This window comes from Anolis carolinensis, chromosome 4, assembly GCF_035594765.1.
Source record: "Anolis carolinensis isolate JA03-04 chromosome 4, rAnoCar3.1.pri, whole genome shotgun sequence".
NCBI lineage: Eukaryota > Metazoa > Chordata > Lepidosauria > Squamata > Dactyloidae > Anolis > Anolis carolinensis.
Window position 1 is genome coordinate 176,196,613 of NC_085844.1, and position 24,762 is coordinate 176,221,374.

The following is a 24,762-nucleotide window of genomic DNA, read 5'->3' on the forward strand; positions in this document are numbered from 1 at the left end:
GAGTCTTTCTTCCTGTGTCACTGCAGTAAAAAAAGCCAAAGCAAATTTGTAGAAAGGTACCGGTAAGTGTCTGTATAAAATGCCTTTCAAAATGTGTTCAGGTAGTATTTCTGACGCATCATATTGCTTCTTTAAAAGTAAATTGTTTATGTTCTAGGGAAGAGTAGTTGGCATTCTTTTTCCAAAAACCAAATTACCAGAGTAATTTGGGGTTTTACTTCATACTTGGTTATCTTCTGTCTGTCAACTCTTGTTGGGTAATTTTGTATATGCCATGACCCACTTGGCTTTTCTGCAACGTCAGAGTATCTGTGGTGAACCATCTAACAGGTTTCCGGTTATGTTGTTGGGAGAAGTAAGGAACAAAAGGGCAATTTCTGGTCATTCTGACCTTAGTTGGGGCTCCATCCCATGGCAGCCAGCTAGATCCTGAGCCAAGCAACCTCTTTTCACTAAGCACAGCTGGAGTTCCAGTATGTTTCATTGTATGCTATGCCCAAAAGTATGTTTGCTTATTTCATAGCAGAATATAAAATAATGAAAAATTAATTCTTCAGAAGAGTAAATTACACTGACTGATTTGGTAAATTACTCTGATGAAGGAATCAATTATTTTAAGAGGTATTTAGTTGCCATAGATTAAATGTAGTTGTGCAGATTTTAAAAACATATAACCTCAAAAAACCCTTGTTTGCATGTTCTATTGCTCTTGTGTAACCATGTCTTTTGCTTTTTTGAATAAAAATATTATTTTTAAAAAGAGGAGTAAACTACCCTGACTGATTTAGTATCAAACTGTTGGAAGAATCTCACATATTCTGTAAAATGAGGCAAAGGCACCTGGGACTGATTAGCAGCAAAATTCACCATACTTCAGATAGAAAGGGAAGATTTTTTTTCTTCTCTAAGAAGTGAACAGTATAACTGTTTCCTGAGCTTGTGTTGACAGAAACTCCCCGCGGGCAGGACCCAGAAAAGAAACACGTGGCAAGAAACTGGGCATCATCCAGAAACCAGATTAGTTGAGCTTTGCACATCATTTTTAATATTATTGGAAGGGATGAAAATCAGTGCTAACCTTTTCTCTTTCCTGGTTTTTGCTATTTTCCCCTTTACTCTAATCTCCTAATCCCGTAGCTGTCTTGGAATTTTAAATAATTCAAGTAATTACACATAACCTTCTTGTATGCTATTGATTACAAGCATTTACTGTATGAGGACATTGCAATTTTGGTTTTTGAAATATACTGTTATTGCATGTACCGAGTCACAAGTTTCACACTGACCTTGTTTACACAAGAAGGGAATTCTGTTATGCATTAGACACACCTTCTCACAGACTAACATAAGATACTCAACCAAACAACATCCCACAAATCTTCCTATGAATTGTGGTGTTGACAAAATATTAGGGACAATTTCACCTCACAATGTTTTAAATAATTTTAATGGCTTTAACTATTTTAATAGACCAAGGGCTAGTTCTCTTTTAGTGTTTATATGTTTTAGGTTTTTAATTTGGACATTATATTGCTTTTAGTATTGTTAGTTTCTGGTTGCTTGAGAGTTACTATTAAAAATAGAACTAATGCTATACCCTGTACTATATCATACAATCAACTCTATATTGACTTGATATTATTGAAAAACAGTCAATAACTGCAAATAAAGACAAACTTAAATCAATGTTAGTCAGTTTTACTGTTTAACTGTATTGTAAAAACAGCTTTTTAATTTAAAGTATTATTTCTTTGTTTTTTGTTTGCAGTTGCTTGAGAGTTCTGATTAACTGAGAGTCCATTGTACATCAGAATTAGTAGTTATGTAAAAGAGAAGTTGAAATTTCCTTTTAATTATGACATTTGGCTATCAAAATCAGTTTTGATGCTTCTTGATGCGTGTCATATATTCAATATTCCCTTTATCGTCTTGAAATCTTGTTACTAGCACACAAACTATTGCTGAGTTTCTGACACTTATCCTAATATACAGTCATGTAGGATTTGTCTGTGCATGTATCTGTTCAGGATTTACAAGTTTGTAAACTAGATACTCTGGGAACTTACATTTATGGCTTTGCTCAAGTGCAGTGACCAAAAGTTCTCCCAAAAATCTACTATGTCAACCTGGCAGCTCAACTAACAGAAAGCCTTCCTAAGCAGTAGGGAGTGGTGCAGGTATCTGAAGAAGCTTCTAGCCCTCTCCCAGCAGTAATGGAGGTTACATTCAGAAATGTAGTTACAATGCCAGGGCTCACTTTTCATAACTAGCTTGGTGATACAAGATCTCAGCTAAATACACAAGGCAAATTCATTGTTGTTAGATATCATACATTTGAAGTGAACTGAAGCCCTAAAAAAAACCCCCACCTTGTTGGTTTTTCTGTTGGTTTTGCTGCTAATAACTAATATTGTTACCAGTCTAGATGCAAATGTTTGGATGAATTTCTATATTAGGAGCCCATGGTTTATTGCTGATTTTCTTGTTTTCTGTGAATGGTTTATTTATATTCTATTTGTGATACACAATAACTGGTTCAGATTGTGTAAGAACTTAAAAGAATGATACAGGGCACTTCCTTTTCTTCCATGGTATACATTTTATATTATCATAAAACATTCATGTTTTTAGCTAACATAGAAATAAGTGGGATATAAAGTAGGAATCCACCTTTAGTCTCTTCACATTTTAATGGTATTAGTGTCTCTCTTTGTGTTACTTTTCCAGTGAACAAGGGCGGTTCAACCATTAGGCAAAGTACGTGGGTGCTGAAGGCGCTGTCCTCTAGAGGGCGCAGTTGAGGCGCCTCCAGGAAGTGGAAGAGTGCTCAGCTTTCTCTGCCACGAGGAGGAGAGACAAGACTCCCTCTTCCCTTCTCTCTCCCCTTCCCTCCCTGCTTCTCTCTCTCTCTCTCTCTCTCTCTCACTGAGACCTCTCAGAGGGAGAGAAGCAGGGAGGGAAGGGGAGAGAGAAAAGAAGAGGGAGCCTTGCCAGCCGCTTGCCCTTCTCCTCACCCTGCCTTGGAGCCTGGCAGAGAGAAAGCCAGGCGAGGCCTGAGGTGAGGTGGCAACGACGTGGGTTTTCAGGCTGTATGGCCATGTTCCAAAAGCATTCTCCCCTGACGTTTCGCCTGCATCTATGGCAGGCATCTTCAGAGGTTGGAAACTAGTCAAGTGAGGTTTATATATCAACAGAAGGTCCAGGGTGGGAGAAAGAACACTTGTCTGTTGGAGGCAGGTGTGAATGTTTCAATTGCCCACCTTGGTTAACATTGAATAGCCTTTCAGCTTCAAAGCTTGGCTGCTTCCTGCCTGGGGGAATCCTTCGTTGGGATATTATTATTATTATTATTATTATTATTATTATTATTATTAAAGGCCTTGCTCCCGGGAAGGTTCCTCCGCTGTGGCTCCCAACCTACAGTATCTATCTACCTTGCTACATATTCTCCACATTATGTGTATGTCTATGTATATATATTATACACACACACACACACACACACAAACATACAAACACATATGCAGGGACCATATGTGCCATCCATATATATATATATATATATATATATATATATATATTCTGTTAACTTATACCTTTTATTTTTCAATGATTGGTTTGGGGATGTGTGCCAAAAATACTGTTTGCTTACACTTGAAAATTACCTAGGGTCGGCCCTGCCAGTGAATAATCACCCTGAAAGCCAGCATTTATTACATGCTATTTGACAGCATTTGATAAATGGTTTGAAGAATGGGGTAAGCACCACATCACAAAAAAATTAGGAATTTATTTGAGATAAAGTACAGATGGACTGAACTCTGGATCTGATCTCTTTCCTGCTGAGAAGGATGGAAGAAATATCAGGAACCATGGTCTAACAGAGGAATCTGACAGTCAAAGCTTTCCTCCCCCAACATCAACAAAGTGAGACAGTATTCATATTGGAAACATCCATGTCTCTATTGTGGTTGTATTTTGCCCCCAAGTATAAGTAAAAGAGAAACGGATTTCTCTGTCTTCTAGTTTTATATTCCCCCCAAATAGTTACCAATTATACATGCTGTGTTGCATTTTCTATTGTCAGGAAAGCATTAAAGAACACTAACTGGTCAGTGGAGCATGAAAAATTTCTTAAAATTGAATATTTTCTTCTGTAAGCTGTAGTTAGTTAAAAGGGATTTTAGGGATGAAATTTCCTGATGTTGTTGTTACATCAACATTTGTGACAAAATAAAAAAATCAAGCATTCAGTTTTCCTAAAATTGCATACTTGGGAATAGGTTCACAATATTTTTCTGCAGCTGTCTGCTTTTCTTTTGCTTTGTTCTTTCCTTCATTTCATTTATATGCTAGCAGTAGAGTCGGTCACATGTACTGAAATGAGCCCCTATTTATGGAACCACATCACAGCCCCCAATCACTTTAGTGCAACTTTGCTTAGTGGAATTGCTCATGTACTAGAGAAAAGAAACAGGAGGTTCTTCTCCTGCATTCCCAGGAGAATAGATCTGTAGGGCAGAGAAACTCTTTGGGGCAGCATCACAGGAAACATGAGGGGCTGCAAGGTGAAAGGCTACAGCAGTGAGCTTCTACTAGACCTAGTGACTCCTTCTATTTGTAGGTTGGCTATTCTGGACTCAGCCCATTAATTAATTAATTAATTAATTACAATAGATGTATTTTTCTTAAACATGCAAATGGTAAAGTAAAAACAACCCAACACTTATTTTATGCCTAGTTATAGCTAAGGTGTGGGGGAGAAGGAAGAACGGTCACCAACGACCCAGGGAGAAGTGCAACAGAGTTATTGCGACCCTGGAGAGGAATAGGTGTGGTAGTCTTCAGGACAGACCCCTCAGCCTTAAGGTCCTGCTTCTGAATGCCAGATCCGTCAATGGTAAGACAGCTATCATCCAGGATTTAATCCTGGATGAGGGGGCGGATCTGGCATGTATTACCGAGACATGGTTGGATGAACTGGGTGGGGTAAATCTCACCCAGATGTGTCCACCGGGTTTCGGGGTTCATCAGCAGGCCAGGGTTGAGGGGCGGGGAGGAGGAGTCGCGGTGATCTTCCGGCAGTCCATCACCCTGATCAGGTGCGCCGTTCCGCAATCTACGAGGTTTGAATGTGTCCTGCTGAAGGTGGGAGCCCGAGACAGCTTGGGGATTCTGTTGGTGTACCGTCCACCCCGCGACCCAGCAGTCTCCCTGTCTGAGCTAGCAGAAGTGGTTTCTAATGCGGCCTTGGTCTCCCAACAACTTATTGTTTTGGGAGACTTTAACATCCATGCCGAGACCACATCAACAGGTGCAGCTCAGGATTTCATGGTTGCCATGACGACCATGGGGCTGACTCAAGTTATATCTAGGCCCACACATCAGGCGGGACACATGTTGGACCTTGTCTTCATTGTGGACGGTGGGACAGTCAGAGTGGAAGAACAAAATATCCTTCCATTGTCATGGTCTGACCATCATCTGATCTGTCTAAGTCTCGCCGTGTCTTCTAACCTCCGCAGGGGTGGTGGACCCACTAAGATGGTCCGCCCCAGGAGGCTGATGGATCCGGATGGACTTCTGAGGTCTCTTGGGGATCTTCCTGTTCTGGAGACTGGCGATCCTGTCGATGTCCTGGCTGATTGCTATAATAGTGAGCTGGCAAGAGCATTGGACACGATCGCCCCCGAACGCCCCCTCTCGCTGCGTAGAGTCACGTCTACTCCTTGGTTCACTGAGGAGCTGGCTGTGATGAAGCGTGCGAGGAGGGGACTAGAGTGCATCTGGAGGAAATCTCAGGATGTGTCCGACCAAGCACGGGCTAAAGCCGCTATTAAGGCTTACTCCGTGGCTCTGCGGGCAGCCAGGAAAGCTTTCATGACTGCCCGCATAGCGTCTGCGGCCAATAGGCCATCGGAGTTGTTCCGAGTTGTTGGGGAGCTCCTGCGGCCCCCTGAGACCCAGGAGCTTCTCGATGACTTGGCAACTCGGTGCAGCGAGTTCGCACACCATTTCGCAGGCAAAGTTGCTCGGATACGTCGTGAGTTGGACTCCAGCTTAACTGTGGTTTCAGCGGAGGTAACCGAGGAACCTGCCGGTTCGATCTTATGGGATTCTTTCCGGCTTGTTCTTCCTGATGACGTGGAGGGGATTCTTGGGTCTGTGAGGGCGACCACTTGCGCTCTGGATCCTTGTCCTTCTTGGCTGGTTAAACTGGCCAAAGATGGGTTGTTGGAGTGGTTTGTGGCTATAATAAATGCCTCCTTGGGTCAGGGATCATTTCCATCCTGTTTTAAACAAGTGGTGGTAAAACCGCTATTTAAAAAAACCCTCGTTAGACCCATTGGTTTGTGACAATTACAGACCAATCTCCAACCTCCCATTCTTGGGCAAGGTGCTGGAGCGGGTGGTTGCCACGCAGCTCCAGGGGTTTCTTGATGACACCGATTTTCTGGACTGCTCGCAGTCTGGCTTCAGGCCTGGGCACAGTACCGAGACGGCTTTGGTCGCCTTGGTGGATGACCTCCGCAGGGAGCTGGACAGGGGGAGTGTGACCCTGCTGGTTCTCCTGGATATCTCAGCGGCTTTCGATACCATCGACCATGGTATCCTTCTGGGGAGGCTCTCTGGGATGGGGCTCGGTGGCACAGTTTTGCAGTGGCTCCAGTCCTTCCTGGAGGGCCGTTCCCAGATGGTGAAGCTGGGGGACACCTGCTCGGACCCCTGGCCATTGACCTGTGGGGTTCCGCAGGGGTCTATCTTATCCCCCATGCTATTTAACATCTACATGAAACCGCTGGGAGAGGTCATCCGGAGTTTTGGAGGTTGTTGCCATCTCTACGCAGATGACACGCAAATCCACTACTCGTTTCCATCTGATTCCAAGGAAGCCCCTCGGATGCTGAACCAGTGCCTGGCCGCTGTGGCGGACTGGATGAGGAGGAACAAGCTGAGAATCAATCCCGACAAGACAGAGGCCCTCCTGGTCAGTCGTGCGGCAGATCGGGGTATTGGGTGGAAACCTGTGCTGGACGGGGTTGCACTCCCCCTGAAACCACAGGTCCGCAGTTTGGAGGTCCTTCTGGATTCAGCGCTGACGCTTGAAGCACAGGTGTCGGCGGTGGCTGGGAGGGCCTTTGCACAACTCAAACTTGTGCGCCAACTGCGACCATACCTCGTGAAGTCTGACTTGACCACGGTGGTCCATGCCTTAGTTACCTCTAGACTGGACTACTGTAATGCACTCTACGTGGGGCTTCCCTTGAAGACGGCCCGGAAATTACAATTGGTCCAACGCTCGGCTGCCAGATTAATAACAGGGGCAAATTACAGGGAGAGATCCACTCCCTTGTTTAAGGAGCTCCACTGGCTGCCGTTCATCTTCCAGTCCCAATTCAAGGTGCAGACCATCATCTATAAAGCCCTGAACGGTTTGGGACCCACCTGCCTCCATGACCGTATCTCCTTCCATAAACCTGCCCGTTCTTTGCGATCATCCGGGGAGGCCCTGTTATCACCATTGCCTATATCCCAGGCTCGCCTTGTAAGTACAAGGGAGAGGGCCTTCTCTGCTGTGGCCCCCCGACTGTGGAACTCACTACCTACTGAAATAAGGCAAGCTCCCACTCTGTTAGCTTTTAGGAAAGAATTGAAAACATGGCTCTTCCGCTGTGCTTTCGGTGAGTAATTTCTGTCATATATCTCCGTATTACTCCCCTCCGAACATCTATCCTCTAGATTACCCCTTCCAAATGTCCCTGCCCATAGTGGAGTACTCCTCTGTCCCTCTCACTCCGGGTTTTATCTCTGTGTTCACGCAGCCTTCCCTTGCTTTATTGTTTTTTGATTTCTTGATGTTCTGTTTATTATTATTTATTGTATTTTAAATGGTGTTATGATATGTTGTTTCTATATTTTATTATGTTGTATTGCTCTGGGCATGGCCCCATGTTAGCCGCCCCGAGTCCCCATTGGGGAGATGGTGGCGGGGTATAAATAAAGTTTTTTTTTATTATTATTATTATTATTATTATTATTATTATTATTATTATTATTATTATTATTATTAAGACATCTTAGAAAAGGTAGATTGGACCAATCTTCAGGAAAATGTTTTTAGCATGCCTTCTAAAAGGCAGTAATTTTGATTATAATCAGGGCTCTTTGCAGAAAGTGTTTCTCAAACAGTTTATCATGTTCTATTAGTTAAATGTGTCATATTTGTACCTGTGCAACTAGATATTATATCTATTACAGTACTCAAAGAATCAAAATTGTAGGGTTCTCATTGCTTACTACTAAACCTGGATTTGTAGCATAGTACCATTCTATGTGAATCTTTTCTTTTCATTTTATGAAAACTTCCATAAAAGAGTCATCTAAATAAGTGTGGTCCAACCTGACCAAGACTGGAATACAGATGTTACAGGGGAGTTAACCCTTCCCTATGCTATCCAAAACTGGACTGGAGTTGACTGGAGTTGCACTTAAATAATATTCAGACTTACATACAAATTCAACTTAAAAACAAACCTAGAGAACCTATCTTGTTCGTACCCAGAGGACTACCTGTATTCAGATTTCTGTCATCTATATTTGGGATGAAAAAGTCTTAAGATGATAATGAGTACACTTCTACCTCTGTGCAATAATACTTTTCTTCATGGACACTGCATTGCTTTATAATACTGTTTGAATGCTCAAATGACCCAGACTAGGTGGAGTCAGCTATATGGGGTAGCTGGAAAAAATGCAGTGGTCTTGGCATATGTACAAGTTAATATGCATATATACAAATTAATATGCACTGCTGCATGATAAACTGCTGAAACCATGTATTAAATGTCACAAAGTAATAAATGGTAGTCTCTGGGGACTTCTCCCAAGAAAGAGACTATGAGACTGGATCAATAGTCAGTCATAACTTGCACAGACAAATTAAAATAAAGGAGTTAAGTCCTATTCATTATATGGTTGGAAGTAGCTGTCAACTTTTTGATGTTAATAAGCGGCTACTTGGCCAGTTCACTACATTAATCAGTGCTGGGTTTCTATGCCAGGTGCTTTACAACATAGGAATAAAATAGCTAAGACGTGCTAAAGAAAACAAAATAAAACCAGTCTCACCTGTTTTATTATGTCTTGGCACTACAACTCTTGATCACTGCAGCTGTCTGAGATTGATTTTAACAATATAATTCTGTTTGGTCGTTTGTTGTCATGCTTTAAAGAAGGACTTCTAGTTATATTGTATATTTAACCTACATTTAGATTATACATAACATTCACTTTTATGGAAAGCAATAGCAAAAGTTAAAACCATTCACTTTTGTGAAAAACAATTGTTGTTGGAGTAGTTAATGTGCTCATAATAAAACAGGCACAAGCTGATTATCTCTTGCGTTCTTTTCTTGTTTTAGGATTGTTCCAAATATTTGTCCATCTCTTGTCAGTCCATCAAAAAACGTAGTTGCTTCCTCCCTTCTTCAGAAACATGGCTCCCCATCATCGCACAGCCAGTCTCCAAATGGGCAGCGCTTCTCAACAGCTAAATCATACACACAGTTTCAAAACCAGTCTACACAGCAGGGACCACAAGGTAATACTCTACTGTATGTGTTTTTGTTTTTATCATATTATTTTTACATCTTAGCCATGTATACAAGAAGTGTCAATTGCATGTGCACATTCTCTTCTGTGGGTTGAGCTAAGTATGACCAGAGAATTGCAGAGCAACTTGCTTAAACTGGTATCCTGTTGGTCCAGTATAACCAGGCTAACACAGCAGTGATGGCAAGAAGAAAACTCCATGAATGCAACCATCATGGAGAAAGGAAGGAAGCATTGGAGAAACAATCAGCTCAGAGATTACCAGTTTTGACTATTTTCCCTCACCACTGCTGCACATCCCTGGGGAAAAGGGAAACTGTAACTTAAAAAACAATTCTGCTTTGTGTGTTGATGGAAAAAGGCCATCCAGTATAATCTATTGACACAATGGTACGTTTTAATTGCCATTATGGCCGGGAAAGAATAATGATATGAAGCTGTTGGTTTTGACAGCAGTTCCCCATTTCTTAGAATCTTTAATTGCATATAGGGAAGCTTTTTGGTATTTTCACCAAACCTCTGGATTGTTTGATGGCCATTAGCTGCTATGTTTACTTGCTTTAAAGTAACAACCTGGGAAATGCACCACACTTCTCTTATATCAGAAAACCTTCATCTTCTCCAGTATGAAAAAGAGGACCATATAAACAGTGACACAGCCATAATTTAACAGGGTCAAAAAGGACAGCTGCTCTTGATGAAAGAATACAGTGTAAATGAAGTGCATGGGATAGGTTTTGACACATACAAATGTAGTAGCAGCTTAAATACAGATGTGGAAAATGTATCTAGTGTATTATATTTACTGCTGCCAAAATATCTATGTACTTCACTTTTCATATCAGAAGTCACCTTTTCAACAAGAGAAAAGTCTTTGCTTGAATTGCAGACTATCCAAACTGTTTGGTGTTTTTAAAGCTGTTTCCTAATTTTGGATCTGAAATCTTCAGATGTTTAGCCTTTGAACGTAGTGTGTGTGTTGTGTAATTTCAAGTTATTCCCTATATAGAGATCCTAAGGTGAAGAGGGGTTTTTTGTTGCAAGATTTGTTCAGAGAGGGTTTGCCTTTGCCTTCCTCTGAGTGTGAGGGTATGTGACTTACTACAGAACATCTGGTGGGCTTCCACATCTGATCGGAAATGTGAACCTTCGTCTCCAGAGTTGTAGTTCAGTGCTCAAACCACTATATCATACTGACTTTCCTTAACAAAAGAGCAATGCTGAGGGGAAGTCCCAATGTCACCTCAACCAGTTTCTATTTCATATGCCATTTCTATCTGATTTTAGCAAGACCACTAGTACTTATGTAGATTGACACCCAGGATACATTAGTGGAATCCAGTTGAGTTCAGAGTAATTTAGCTATACAACCTTCTTGAATTGAATCCTTGAGGTTGGTTAAATTCTTCTACAGTTCAGACAAGAGTTTGCTAATTTTTGAGTACCAAAATTGTATTATACCAAACTGAATAAAAAAGCCAGCAGTGTGTTGTGATTTAAGCATTGGATTATAACTCTGGAGAGCAGTGTTCAAATCCCTGTTTGGCAATGAAACACACTGGCGATTTTGGCCATGTCACATTTTCTCAGCCTTAGAAGAAGAGAAACCTCTGAAGAAAACCCTATTTTCAGGTTGCCTTAGTCATCATAAGTTAGAAAGGGCTTTAAGGCACACAACAACAACGAGTAAGCTCATACAATCAGAGGGTTTTGCCAAAGTGAAATAACTTGGTAAGATAGACATCCTCCTAGCAAATCTCACTGAGTCTTTTATTGTCATTTGCTCATCCTGTTTACGAAGCCTAGAATAGATGGTAAGCAGCTTCAAAAGTTTTAAAAAATGTTTAAAAGCAATGCTTTTGGGTTGGAAAGATTAGCCGTTTACAAAAAACGTTGCCCGGGGATACCCGACTAGATTTACTCAGTTTTCGGGGAGGCTCTTTGTTAGCTTCTGTGTCAGAGAAGCTATCAAGCGATGTAAAACTGGTAAAGCACCTGGCCTAGATGACTTAATGATAGAGCAAATCAAACACTTGGGGCCCAAAGCTGAAAACTGGCTTTTGAAATTCTACAATCAATGCTTGACACACAAACAGATTCCCAGAATATGGAGGAAAACTAAGATAATTGCCATTTTAAAACCTGGTAAAGATGCCTGCAATGCCAGGAACTACCGACCAATCTCTTCTCTTATGTCATCTATATAAAGTATATAAGAGGATGCTATTAAATCGATTAGGACCTGTTATCGAACCCAAGCTTATTGCACAACAAGCAGGTTTCAGACCAGGAAAAAACTGTACAGGTCAAATTCTTCATCTGACTGAGCATAACATCTTCATGAACGATCAGCCACAACCACCACTCACAAAGAGTTTTATATATGCTGATGACCTTGGTCTAACAACACAAGCAAAAGATTTTGAAACAGTTGAAAACCAACTCACTAATGCCTTAAAAGATCTCTCCAGCTACTACAAAGAGAACCACCTGAAGCCTAACCCTGCCAAGACACAAGTGCACTTTCCACCTACGTAACCATGAAGCTAACAGGAAACGGAAAGTTAGTTGGGAATGCCAAGAGCTCAAACACTGTTTCCATCTAAATATCTTGGTGTCACCTTAGATCGAACACTAACATATAGGAAACACAGCATGAACACCAAGCACAGAGTAGCTGCACGCAACAACATTCTGCGGAAACTTATTGGCAGTGCATGGGGTGCAGACCCAAAATTGATAAGAACATCATCCCTGGCATTGTCTTACTCAACTGATGAGTATGCCTGTCCTGTGTGGCACAAGTCTGCCCATGTGAAGCAGGTGGACATAGCACTGAATGAAACATGCAGAATAATCACAGGATGCCTTAAACCTACATTGCCCCCCCGATGTGCCATGGGAAGTTGCTGCTAACTGTGAGAGAAATAAGGTCAAACATTGTGAATGCCATCCACTGCATGACTATCAGCCTCCTCCCAGTAGACTCAAATCAAGGAAAAAGCTTCATGAGAACCACCACTCTTCTTAATGTTTCTTTGGCAACAGCAAGAGTATCTCTCCAGGCAACTAAACCAGGCCATTCCAACTGGATGGCCCCCATGAGGGTCTGCCTCCAGGGGCAAACCAAGAATGGGCAACTTGGAAGTCCCTAAATAGACTCAGAAGCGGAGTGGGCAGATCAAAAAACAACTTGGCAAGATGGCACTACCTGGAGGGATCCTCCACCTTATGTGACTGTGGAGCAGAACAAACAACCCCGCATGTGTATGCTTGCGCACAATGTCCTGCCTCATGTACCGAGGAGGAGTTGTTTAAAGCTACAGACAATGCAGTTGCTGTTGCCTACTTTTGGTTTAAAACTATTTAGCTGCTTGTGTTCCCTTTATTTTATCACTATTAAACTTATTTATAATGCAATGCTTTTGACACGAAATAAAAAAAGTAAAAGCTTCAAAAAGTAAAAGCATTCAGTATAAATTACTAAGGAATATGAAATGTAACATATATTTGTCCCCACACAGAAACTAATATCAGCAGACATAGGTTATTCTGGAAAAATGGTTTTAATTGAAGCAACAAATTTATGATAGGCAATAAATTATATATGAACACATTATAGTAATATGTTAACTACAAAACAACAGGGGAACATTATCTCCACAAGAATACAGCAGAAACACATGCCTCTGAACAAAGGGATCAACCAGATGGCCAGAGGAAGGGCACTTGAATCCCCCGCAAAAGACCAGCATTTCCAGCTGGTGTTCGTGCCAGTCGGCAGAGGGGAGGAGCCTAAGGAACCTTCCTGCAGGTAGCCCCTCCCCCTTCCTTTCAGCTTTCCTGCAGCATAGATTCTATGGCTAGGGGGTCCCCCAAAATATCTCCATTAGAACTTAACTTGGGGGGTTTGCCTCTCTCCTATGGGACTTCATGGCTCGGGGGGAGGTTCCCAGGGATGGCCTTCCAGTAATAACTGGCCGGGATAGCAAACCATTAATGTGGAGTGCCTCCTGAGTTAGGTATTTTGCCGAGTGCTTAGCTTGGCAAGTAGTCAGAGAATGATACCTGGCCTCACACCATTACCCATGCCACAGTGCTCCCCCCACAGCTAATTACTTAGCTCAATTACCAGTTTTCTAATTAGGTCAATAAATGGCCCATTTCTCCACAACTCGTGTCTGGTCTCTTTATTTTGTGGTGGGGATTTAACAAGTGCACATGGCAAGTATTGAGTTCTTGTAATGAATTGAGCTCTAGACTTCCCACCATTTTGGGTGGTTGAAAAGAATTTCAGCAGCAGTGGCCATTTCTAAGATAGGGTTACTGTACAACTCTTGCCCAGTTGGTGCCATTTTTAATAGGGGCTTACTAATATAAGCTTTTCCAGGTTGATGGCCATTTTTAATAGGGACTTACAGCCTCATTACACTAGAGCATGAATCCACGTTAAATCCAGTTTCTGCTTCCTGCAGAATTCTAGGGCTTGTAGTTTGGGGAGATGCCTTTAAACTTCTCAGCCATACAAGTCCTGGGCCTCACTAAACTACAAATCCCAGAATTCTGCATTAGGCAGAAACTGGATTTAAAGTGGATCCATGCTCTAGTGTGATAAGGCTGTATAAACACACCCATATTGCTTCTCAGGCCAAAACATGTGATAAAAGAGCGATGGCAGCCTGTGTTTCTCATGAGTATAATTTTTAAGTGTGTCTCAAACCTTTAGTCTCTCTAAGTGTGCAAGTTTTACCCTTGAGTTATGCATGAATCATAGCAAAATCTATAACTTTGGTCCCCAAACCTGTCCTTGACTTATAGATGAAGTCAAGATATACGTGGTAGACAAAGGAGAAAAATAGTTGGCATTTTTTTCTTTTCTTTTACAATGTCATGAAGGAAGAAGGTTTTGTTAATATTTGTTTTCATTCAGAACCTAGCTCAGGTTTCAGATGGATTTGCCCCTAGGGTATAGTTAGAGATGATAGGCAGAAAAATAATAATTTATTTTTGAAAATATAAAATCCATCTGAAAACAGAATGGCCAGAGCGGATACTAAATTATATATGACTAGCTATCTGGCCAGTCTTAGTATTTTTACTCTCAAATAGATCTTTGGACAAATTATGGATGAGAATACATGGACAATAAAAAAATGATAACCCCATAGAATTTCTTACTTCAACTAAAATAAAATCAGATGGAAATTGTTATGCAGTGAAAGAATTTGGCAACCAAATGAAATAGCACAGCTATTTATATCATACATGATGTCTTTTCATAAAGGTTTTATGTAATTTGACGAGTTTGACTTATTTGTGCTCATACTTCTAAGTGCAATGACATGAATGAATTGGCATTTAATAGACATATTCCAATAATTTCCTTATTACATCATTCGTTTAAAAAGCGTTTGAGATTTTTAGGTTGTGGCTTGAGGGAAATGGAGGCAACCAGCACACTTTGTGATGTGGTTAACTACAGCTTTTCTGTGTCACTTTCAAAGCAAAATTGTAACTGAATGTTATGTTTGGAACAGACTCGATTCCTTTATTAACTGTTATACTTCTACATTTTATTCCACATAAAACATTTAACAGTGATCATTTAAACCGACAGGGTGTTTGGGAAATTCTTCATTGGAAATTAGCTGCCACAGATTTGATTTAAATCTGACAAACTGAAGGAATGCCTGAATGTTGGAGTGGAGGGAATGTCAGCTCAGCTCCAGCAGCTGCCAGAATGTGCTACATTTCTTAAGAGAAATAGAAATGTTTCTTTATGAAAAGCTTTTTTCTTTTTTTCCAAAATGAGGAAACAGCTGAGAGGCCAATTTTATATCATTCCACGGAATGGTTTGTATTTAAACCCTTTTTAAAAGTTCCACGTTCCGAATTTTGTACTAAACCACATGTGGTTGTTAATACCCCTATCGTTATGGGATTTGAACCTCATTTTAAGCTCCTGCTGTGACCCTGTTCCATCTTGAAAGAAATTTTGGCATGCGGGGCCAACAAATCTGTAAGAACTTAAGAACAAAATATAAAAACTCAAGACAAAACAAAACATAACCCACAACAGAACGAATATTTTTCCTCTACCCCTTTAAAGTGATATAACAGTAAGATGATGAGTAACATGAAAGATGCCCAAGACTAACTGACAGCACTTCCAAAGTGAAATGTAATGGAGAATGAGTGCAGCAGAGAGAGATCTTAATGAAGGTAGCCAAGAAATCACTGCCTCCGAGAACAAACCAGAAACCTCAATACAGGAATGCTGTGCCAAAATAAGAAAAGTTTTTAGGCTTCTAAGCACATCCAGCTTCATTTAAAGACTGAGAGAGAGAAACTGGAGGAAAGAGAAGAGGTGGCAGTCTTCTTTCGTTTTCTTCAGCATTTTCCCCACTTAGTGGCGGGGTCCACTTCACTGGTTTGTTGGCACCATTTCACTCAGTTGTGCACCTGATCAGGGTGTCGATTCCTGTGGGTCCACGGGCACCGTATCTTTTATGCAGGATCCATGGGCAACAACCATGTGATTTGATATTGATGATCTTCCATCAGCCGGCCTGTCACCTAGGCCTATCGCCAGAGTGTCCGTATTCAGCTCATCCCGACAGTTGTTGAGAGTTTCCAGTGGCATCAACATGGAGGAATGGATTCGCAACCAAGAGGTGGCACTATCTCCTCAAAAATATTAGATTATATCACTGAAGGGTCAGGAGAAGTACAACCAGAGGACGTTTCAAGTCTCTAAAACCAGCTAGCCCAATTACTACTATCATCTCTAGGACATTCTTGATTCTTCAGCACAAGGTGTTGTTGCACTTAAAACAAACTATTAGTAAAGTAACCACAATTCTGCCTTCAGAATTTATTTATATATTTTAATTTATGTATGTACAGTAGAGTCTCGCTTATCCAAGGTTCTGGATTATCCAAGCCATTTTTGTAGTCAATGTTTTCAATATATCGTGATATTTTGGTGCTAAATTCGTAAATACAGTAGAGTCTCACTTATCCAACACTCGCTTATCCAACATTCTAGATTATCCAACACATTTTTGTAGTCAATGTTTACAATACATCATGATATTTTGGTGCTAAATCCGTAAATACAGTAATTACTACATAGCATTACTGTGTATTGAACTACTTTTTCCATCAAATTTGTTATATAACATAATGTTTTGGTGCTTAATTTGTAAAATCATAACCTAATTTGATGTTTAATAGACTTTCCTTAATCTCTCCTTATTATCCAACATATTCGCTTATCCAACGTTCTGCCGGCCCGTTTACGTTGGATAAGCGAGACTCTACTGTACATTAATTACAACATAACATTACTGCGTATTGAACTACTTTTTCTGTCAAATTTGTTGTATAACATGATGTTTTGGTGCTTAATTTGTAAAATCATAATCTAATTTGATGTTTAATAGGTTTTCCTTAATCCCTCCTTATTATCCAAGATATTCACTTATCCAACATTCTGCCGGCCTGTTTAGCTTGGATAAGTGAGACTCTACTGTATATCTTGTTTTTTTCCTAAATGTGACTCAAAGTGACATGCATGTATCTCTAGGTGAGTGTCTTCTTTCACTCTTCTCAGATTTAATCCATTCAAAACTTAGCCAATGCCTCATAACCAACTATCTGTTGTCCATGTTTGTTTATATGCCTGCTTACAGAGTAATGTCTTTGAGCTTTGGTCTACCTGGCACCAGGATTCAGGTAGTAAGAACAAAACAGTTGGGCATCCAGATAGTGTTGGCATTATTAACAGGGCAGTATTGGCCACTATGTGTTCCCCAGACACACTTGGAATTTGACACTGTATTTATTCCAGGGATTACTCCACTATTTACACCAGTGTTTTGGGTGCTAATACCAGATCTACTTTTTGCTAACTTTGAATCCAAGCCATGCATTTAAAACTGACCTAAAATGTCAAATTCTATAGTATCGCTAAACCTAAGTACCAGAGATTGATGTCTAGTCTGGAATAGAAATGTTTAGGAGATAGCAATTTTGAGACAAAATTTTCAATAAACAAACTACCATAACTGTTTTTCTGCTCCACTGTAACTTTCTAATTTACATTTGCTTGCAGGTTATCAAGGCAGCTTTCATTCTATACAGAACTGTTTCCACTATGGAGACTGTTACAGAGCAATGGACTCATCTGTCAACAGCAACGTGGTATCAGGGGAATCACATTGCTTTAACCCTTTGCGACAAAATGGATATCACATTCTCAGTGCACCTGTTGCTCCAACAGGTAAATTGATTTAACCATTTTCATTTAATCTTCTTTGGTTATTCCCTGTACATGTTATAGAACTATTAAAATTCTAAACACAGGTAAGACGCTACTTTAAAAGAAAAACAGAGATTGAAATTATAATTATCTTGGTTTCAAAAAGTAAACTTTAATCTCAAACTAGCGGTTTCATATTAGAGGAAAAATTCAGGCCTCCCTTGTGTGTGGAATAGAGATGGAAATAATGTTTGTAATTATTGATCCCAAGGTCAAAAACAAGTTTTAGAAAGAATAACAGACCAGTACAGGTTTTGTGAAATTTTCTACTGCTTTTCAGCATTTCAAAGTGCTGTACAGGAATTCTGATTGGAACATATTTCTGAACTTGTTTTCTGTGCAGAAAATGTGTTTTCTATGCTAAAATGCTTATTGGAATCTTATATGGGAATTACAGTATATACTCAAGTGTAAGTCAAGGGTTTGCAGGTCTTATTATGATATGAACAGTAGATCATTCTGCAGAGAGGAAAAAGCCCCAATGTCAGGAGGCTAGCTGCTTCAGCTGTTGGTACTACTTCCCCACTCAGGAATTCAAAAATGCCACAGCATTGAGAGTAGAATGGGTCGGTGCTTCTTTTAAGTTTTCCCAGGACAATCATAAGCTCTTGCCTTTTGCCACTGTACTCAGAGAAGAGGATAGTTCTTTTATTTATATGAACTAAGATATAGTATTCAAACTGACCTGTGGATAAGTCGCCCCAGGCTTTCAGGCTTGATCTTTTTACTGAAATTTCTTTGACATATATATATGTATAGATAAGGTATGTCTCATAAGGGGAGTTACATATTTAGAAATTATAATTTCCCAGTTTTGTAATGTTCCTATCCAGTAGAGGGATACTTCTATGTTATTACATAGCAGAGCTAACAAAGTATGCATTATGCACCAGTATGCATTATGCACTGATGCACATTAGTCCAAATGCATATCTGTTTCTCACTGGTGTTCCAGTGTGTATCTTTTTAATAAACTAACAGGGCTTCTTAAACCTTTGCACTTGGGACCCCTTTTGGCCTGACAAATGTTTACATGGCCCCGTTATATAAGTATATAAAATAGGTATAAAATCAGACAATAATAAATTAGCATTTGCAAGGCTTGCTAAACACACTTATTTTCCTTTTTATGGTGTACATCTGAATCATCTTCTGAAGAGTCCATGTAAACACCCCAAAACAGATTCATATGAATTTCTAAAACAGCAACTAGGTGACATTCAGAAAAAATTGGGATGCCAGCATTGAGCTCAGGGGACCCCATTTGGGCCATGATCTGTAGGGATTGGTGCTATGCGTTATCTGTGTGGGGGTTTATTATTTTAACATGTTTAAGGGGTTTAAACATGTATTTATATGTTTATTGATTTTAGTAATTTTATACAGTTTTATTCGTTTATGCATAATGAGGCATTGAATTTTTGCTTAGAGCAGGGGTCCCCAAACTAAGGCCCGGGGGCCGGATGCGGCCCATCGAAGCCATTTATCCGGCCCCCATGGCACAAGGGCAGAAGAGGGTTAGGCTAAATGACCCAAGGGGTCTCTTCTTCTCTTACAACCCTTATTATTAATATTAATATTAATATTGAGGCTGGGAGGACATCTGTCAGGGGTGCTTTGCTTGTGCTTTTGGTGCACACAGGCAGAAGGGGGTTGGACTCAATGGCCCAAGGGGTTTCTTCCAACACTCTTCATTATTATTATTATTATTAACATTGAGGCTGGGAGGCCATCTGTCAGGGGTGCTTTGCTTGTTCTTTCGGTGCACAAAGGCAGAAGGGGATTGGACTCAATGGCCCAAGGGTCTGTTGTTGTTTTTGTTTTTGTTGTTGTTGTTATTTTTATTATTATTATTATTAACATTGAGGCTGAGAGGCCATCTGTCAGGGGTGCTTTGCTTGTTCTTTCAGCGCACAAAGGCAGAAGGGATTGGACTCAATGGCCCAAGGGTCTATTATTATTATTATTATTATTATTATTATTATTATTATTATTATTAACATTGAGGCTGAGAGGCCATCTGTCAGGGGTGCTTTGCTTGTTCTTTCAGCGCACAAAGGCAGAAGGGATTGGACTCAATGGCCCAAGGGTCTATTATTATTATTATTATTATTATTATTATTATTATTATTATTATTATTAACATTGAGGCTGGGAGGCCATCTGTCAGGGGTGCTTTGCTTGTTCTTTCAGCGCACAAAGGCAGAAGGGATTGGACTCAATGGCCCAAGGGTCTATTATTATTATTATTATTATTATTATTATTATTATTATTATTATTATTAACATTGAGGCTGGGTGGCCATCTGTCAGGGGTGCTTTGCTTGTTCTTTCGGTGCACAAAGGCAGAAGGGGATTGGACTCAATGGCCCAAGGGTTTGTTGTTGTTGTTGTTGTTATTATTATTATTATTATTATTATTATTAACATTGAGGCTGAGAGGCCATCTGTCAGGGGTGCTTTGCTTGTTCTTTCAGTGCACAAAGGCAGAAGGGGATTGGACTCAATGGCCCAAGGGTCTATTATTATTATTATTATTATTATTATTATTATTATTATTATTTATTGTATGACACAGCAAACAAGATAGATATGCTGGATTTCGTTTCACAAAATCACAAGTCGAACACTTCCCAAGACTGTGTGATATATTTTCAGATGATGCACACAGATCCCAGTAGGGTGGCCTTTTGCCATTATTATTATTATTATTATTATTATTATTATTATTATTATTATTATTATTATTATTGAGATTGAGGGTGGGAGGCCATCCGTCAGGGGTGCTTTGCTTGTTCTTTCAGTGCACAAAGGCAGAAGGGGATTGGACTCAATGGCCCAAGGGTCTATTATTATTATTATTATTATTATTATTATTATTATTATTATTATTATTAACATTGAGGCTGGGAGGCCATCTGTCAGGGGTGCTTTGCTTGTTCCTTTTGTGCACTAAGGCAGAAGGGGATTGGACTCAATGGCTCAAGGGGTCTCTTCCAATCCTCATTATTATTATTATTATTATTATTATTATTATTAATTATTATTGCTCGGTGGCCAACTATAGTCCGGCCCTCCAACGGTTGAAAGGATCGTGAACTGGCCCCCTGTTTAAAAAGTTTGGGGACCCTTGGCTTAGACATATGATGTTCGCCTCTCTGAGTCCCCCACGGGATGAGAAGAGCGGAAAATAAATGAAATAAATAAATAAATAAATAAATTTAGGAAGCAATGAGCCAAAACACAGGAAAAAAACAGAGTGGAATTTTTAATTCTCACTTGGCATTTGGGATTTATATTTTCTCAGCCTTTTTGAAGTTGCCCCTTTGATGGCACAAAACTTCCTTTCTTTAGATTAACATCAGATCTCAAATTTGCATTGACAGACAACTGTAAGCCAGAAAGAACAGACAAAATAAACCATTCAAAAGAAATTATAAGGGCAAAGGATAATATCATGGCAAGATACCAGATTCAACAGCCATCAGTATACTGTATATATATATATTGTCTGAGGAATAACCTTTATGAAATATTTTAGTTCAGTAATATTTATTTTATAACGTTTATATAAATCCCTTTAACTAGGGGGAAGAGAACAAATAATTCTGTAATTTTATATAAATTCTGTAGGTAAATTAAAGACATTAGCACTATCAGACAACCTTAATTTTAGTGGGGTCGATTTTATGTTGACATCAGAATTGAGTATGGCTGGCATACTGCTAATGTCAGGTGCAGGTGTAAGACCACTTTAGACCTACATATCTGGGCAGGAAGGGAGCCAATGCAGAGGTTTCATTCCCTTCCTTCCAGTGTAATAACCAGGGCCTTTCCCCAATTTACTATTCAGCTCCTGCAGTACCCTCTACCTGCAATTTTATGGCTGGTGGAGAGAAGAAAATGAGCAAATCATCTGACTCTTTTTCTGTAAGGAGCTGCAGAATGGTTACATCATTTCTTGAAATCTCTGGAGAACCCTGATGGGTCTCAGTAGAAGCTATAACCATTCTGAGTGTGATTGTGGGGATATAGCCAGATACTTCAATAACCTTCCTACCCTTCTGCTCTCCTTCAGGGGAAGGGTAGCAAGTGCCATACTTTCTCCATCCACATCTTACTCTTATCTTCATGACAGCCCTCTTCTACCACCTTTTCCCTTGAGACAATATAATGGTTTGCACCAACAGTTTGTGAATTTAGCTTTTTAAAAGAAAGAATTATAAACGTATAATTTAATGGAGAAGATTAAAAAAAACCTTGAGGAAACACTAACCCTTTGACAACACACACTCCAAAATAGAAAACATCCATTCTGTTTATGTTTGTTCATTTATTGTGTCCCACACCACAGCTTGGAAACATTCACGTACAAATACTTGTAACTAACTCCTTTCTCTAATACTCAAAGCATATGTTACATTGTACTTGAGTTACAACTTGACTCATTTTGCCGTCTATCACATTTAGGAAGGTCACATTTGGCTTCATCTCAAATCACAGTTTAAACCACTAATTCTCAACCTGTGGGTCCCCAGGTGTTTTGGCCTACAACTCCCGGAAATTCCAGCCAGTTTACCAGCTGTTAGGATTTCTGGGAGTTGAAGGCCAAAGCATCTGGGGACCCACAGGTTGAGAAACACTGGTTTAAACTATTAAGAATGACATACTACACCAGTGTAGTTCCATTGGAGGTCTGAGAGACTGAAGGGTGCCAGCTGCTCCTTTATTCCTGACTACACATGGCAGCCAAGTGTACCCCTGTCGCCAACTGGAAGATGATGGGGTAGAGCTGTGTATGAGCACTGTCTGGTTACCATGCACAGCTGAGGAAGAAGATCCATGAAGAGGAAGACTACTCCTTTTTTCTGGCTGCACAATGGCAGCTAGGTGGTGGCTGAAAGAAACTCTACCCCGTGCCCATCAATTTGCTGTGCCACTGTGCCAGAGCTCCCATTACACAGCCAGAGAAAACATACTGAACAAGCAGATACTATGCCTCCTTTTTGTAACATCCATAAAAGTACTTAAGTTGGCATAATGTGATGTTACACTGGCATGGGTCACCAAAAGAAGTCTACCCTCCAGCAAAAGGTGCCTGTAGGTATCTGCTGCAACCACACACAAGGCTGAACAGACTAGCCAGTTTCACACTACCTTGGCTTTTTATCTGTACAAGTGGCTGTAAATGTGAGATGCCACAGGGTTGTTATTGCTTTACTGTAGCTTACAAACGCAAATGAAGTCACGTAAATTCTGTGTAGTCTCACTAACTGGAAATCAGTAACAAAAGCCATGCGTACAAAGTTTATTTCTTACTTCAAGACAAATTGTGTTCACTGTATATATAGACTACAAGTGGCAACTGGGCAATGAAACTGCATTTGTTCTGCCAAAATTATATGCAATGGGAAATGTCTATACGTGATGAAGCAGCTGTCAATTTCTCAACTCCAGGGCTTAGACAGACTACAAATGTAGACCACTTTACTGTCTTTTTCTATACAGACATTATATTGACAGGGAATGGGAAAATTTTGCGTGACACAAATGGCAAGAAGAGACTGGTTTAAGTGACCCCTCCCCACATGTTTTCACTTTTCCTTTATAAAAGAATCTGACAACCAGTCATCACTATTTAGACTCCAGTTCTATTAACTATCTTGCAGTATTAATCAGTCTCACTTGCTTACCATATTTCCAGGCTATGAGGTCATTTCTGAAGCACAATGTTTATCGGAAGAAGAAGCCATCAATGGAACAGAAGAGAATAATGGATTTTTCCAAAATGGCACTTTTGATCACTGTTTAAATCATATTCCTCCCATCTACACTGATACTTAAACCCAGCTTGAACTTTTGTCTTCTCTATCACACTTATAATGCCTTTTGTATTTACAGAATTTTGTTCGAACACTGTTACCTGTATTTAATCTGCTACCTTTTATGTGCTCATTTAACTCACTCGCATGTTTACCAATCTTATTTTTTTATAAAGGAATATACTGTATAATTCATTGGTATCTATTCCTTTGCTGTGGCACTTTGAAAATTATTCTCTTAAAGGAGAAGGAGGGGCATCTAAAACGGCTTGATGTGTAAGTTCCTTTTAGTAAAATCTAAATCTAAATTATATAATATGCTTGTAAAGATTTTTTTTTTGAGAAATAAGTTTTCAATTTAAGAATGCTGGTCCCTTTAATCAGAGTTAATTCATTGGATGTTTTCTTTACTATAAAAGGACTTCTTAAAAAAATCACAGACCTCATGTACATAAAAGTGTTCACTTTGCTGAGCTGGTTTTATATGTTCAATTTTACATGAAACCATTAAAAACTGGAAACAAGTCTATTGTCATTTGCAACCTTAATTCTGACAAATTTTAATGTCAGTAACTTGGAACTCTTATAGTTGTATACTTCAGTTATTTGTAACTCTAACGTGCTAAAGTTCAGAAAGTTGATCACCTGAGGGTCTTCCCACACCATTTATCTTCTTTAAGAGTGTGGGATAATTGACTTAAAATAAAAATGACTTTTTGGTACCATAAGGAATAACGGATTTATGGGACAACTTTTCCTGGAGTAGATTCCAAAGAAGCTGATGTCATAATACATTTGGTTTGTTCGTCTTTAAGGTACTTTGTTGTTTTGGCTGCCACATGCTAACACAGCTCCTCTGAAACTGATTTATGAAACAGCCATAAATTAATAGACATGGTTATGAAGCTAAGTAGTTTTGTATTGGTCACTCAGTCACCTTATGCACAGTGCGTATAATTTCAGAGAACTTCCCACTGTGATCCTTTACCATAAAAGGGGGGCTAT

The 24,762-nt window shown here is 39.8% G+C and overlaps 1 protein-coding gene across 2 annotated transcripts in view; it reads left to right on the forward strand.

Annotated features, from left to right (window-relative positions):
- The window catches only part of glis1 (GLIS family zinc finger 1), a 267,434-nt gene extending 243,152 nt beyond the window's left edge, over positions 1-24,282 (forward strand). For both annotated transcript variants that reach the window (XM_062979605.1, XM_062979606.1), the window contains 3 exons: positions 9,423-9,601; positions 17,729-17,896; positions 23,640-24,282. In XM_062979605.1, the coding sequence (XP_062835675.1) occupies positions 9,423-9,601; positions 17,729-17,896; positions 23,640-23,779 (487 nt within the window). In that variant the 3' untranslated portion in view covers positions 23,780-24,282. The remainder of the gene's footprint in view (positions 1-9,422; positions 9,602-17,728; positions 17,897-23,639) is intronic.
- The last annotated feature ends 480 nt before the right edge of the window (positions 24,283-24,762 follow it).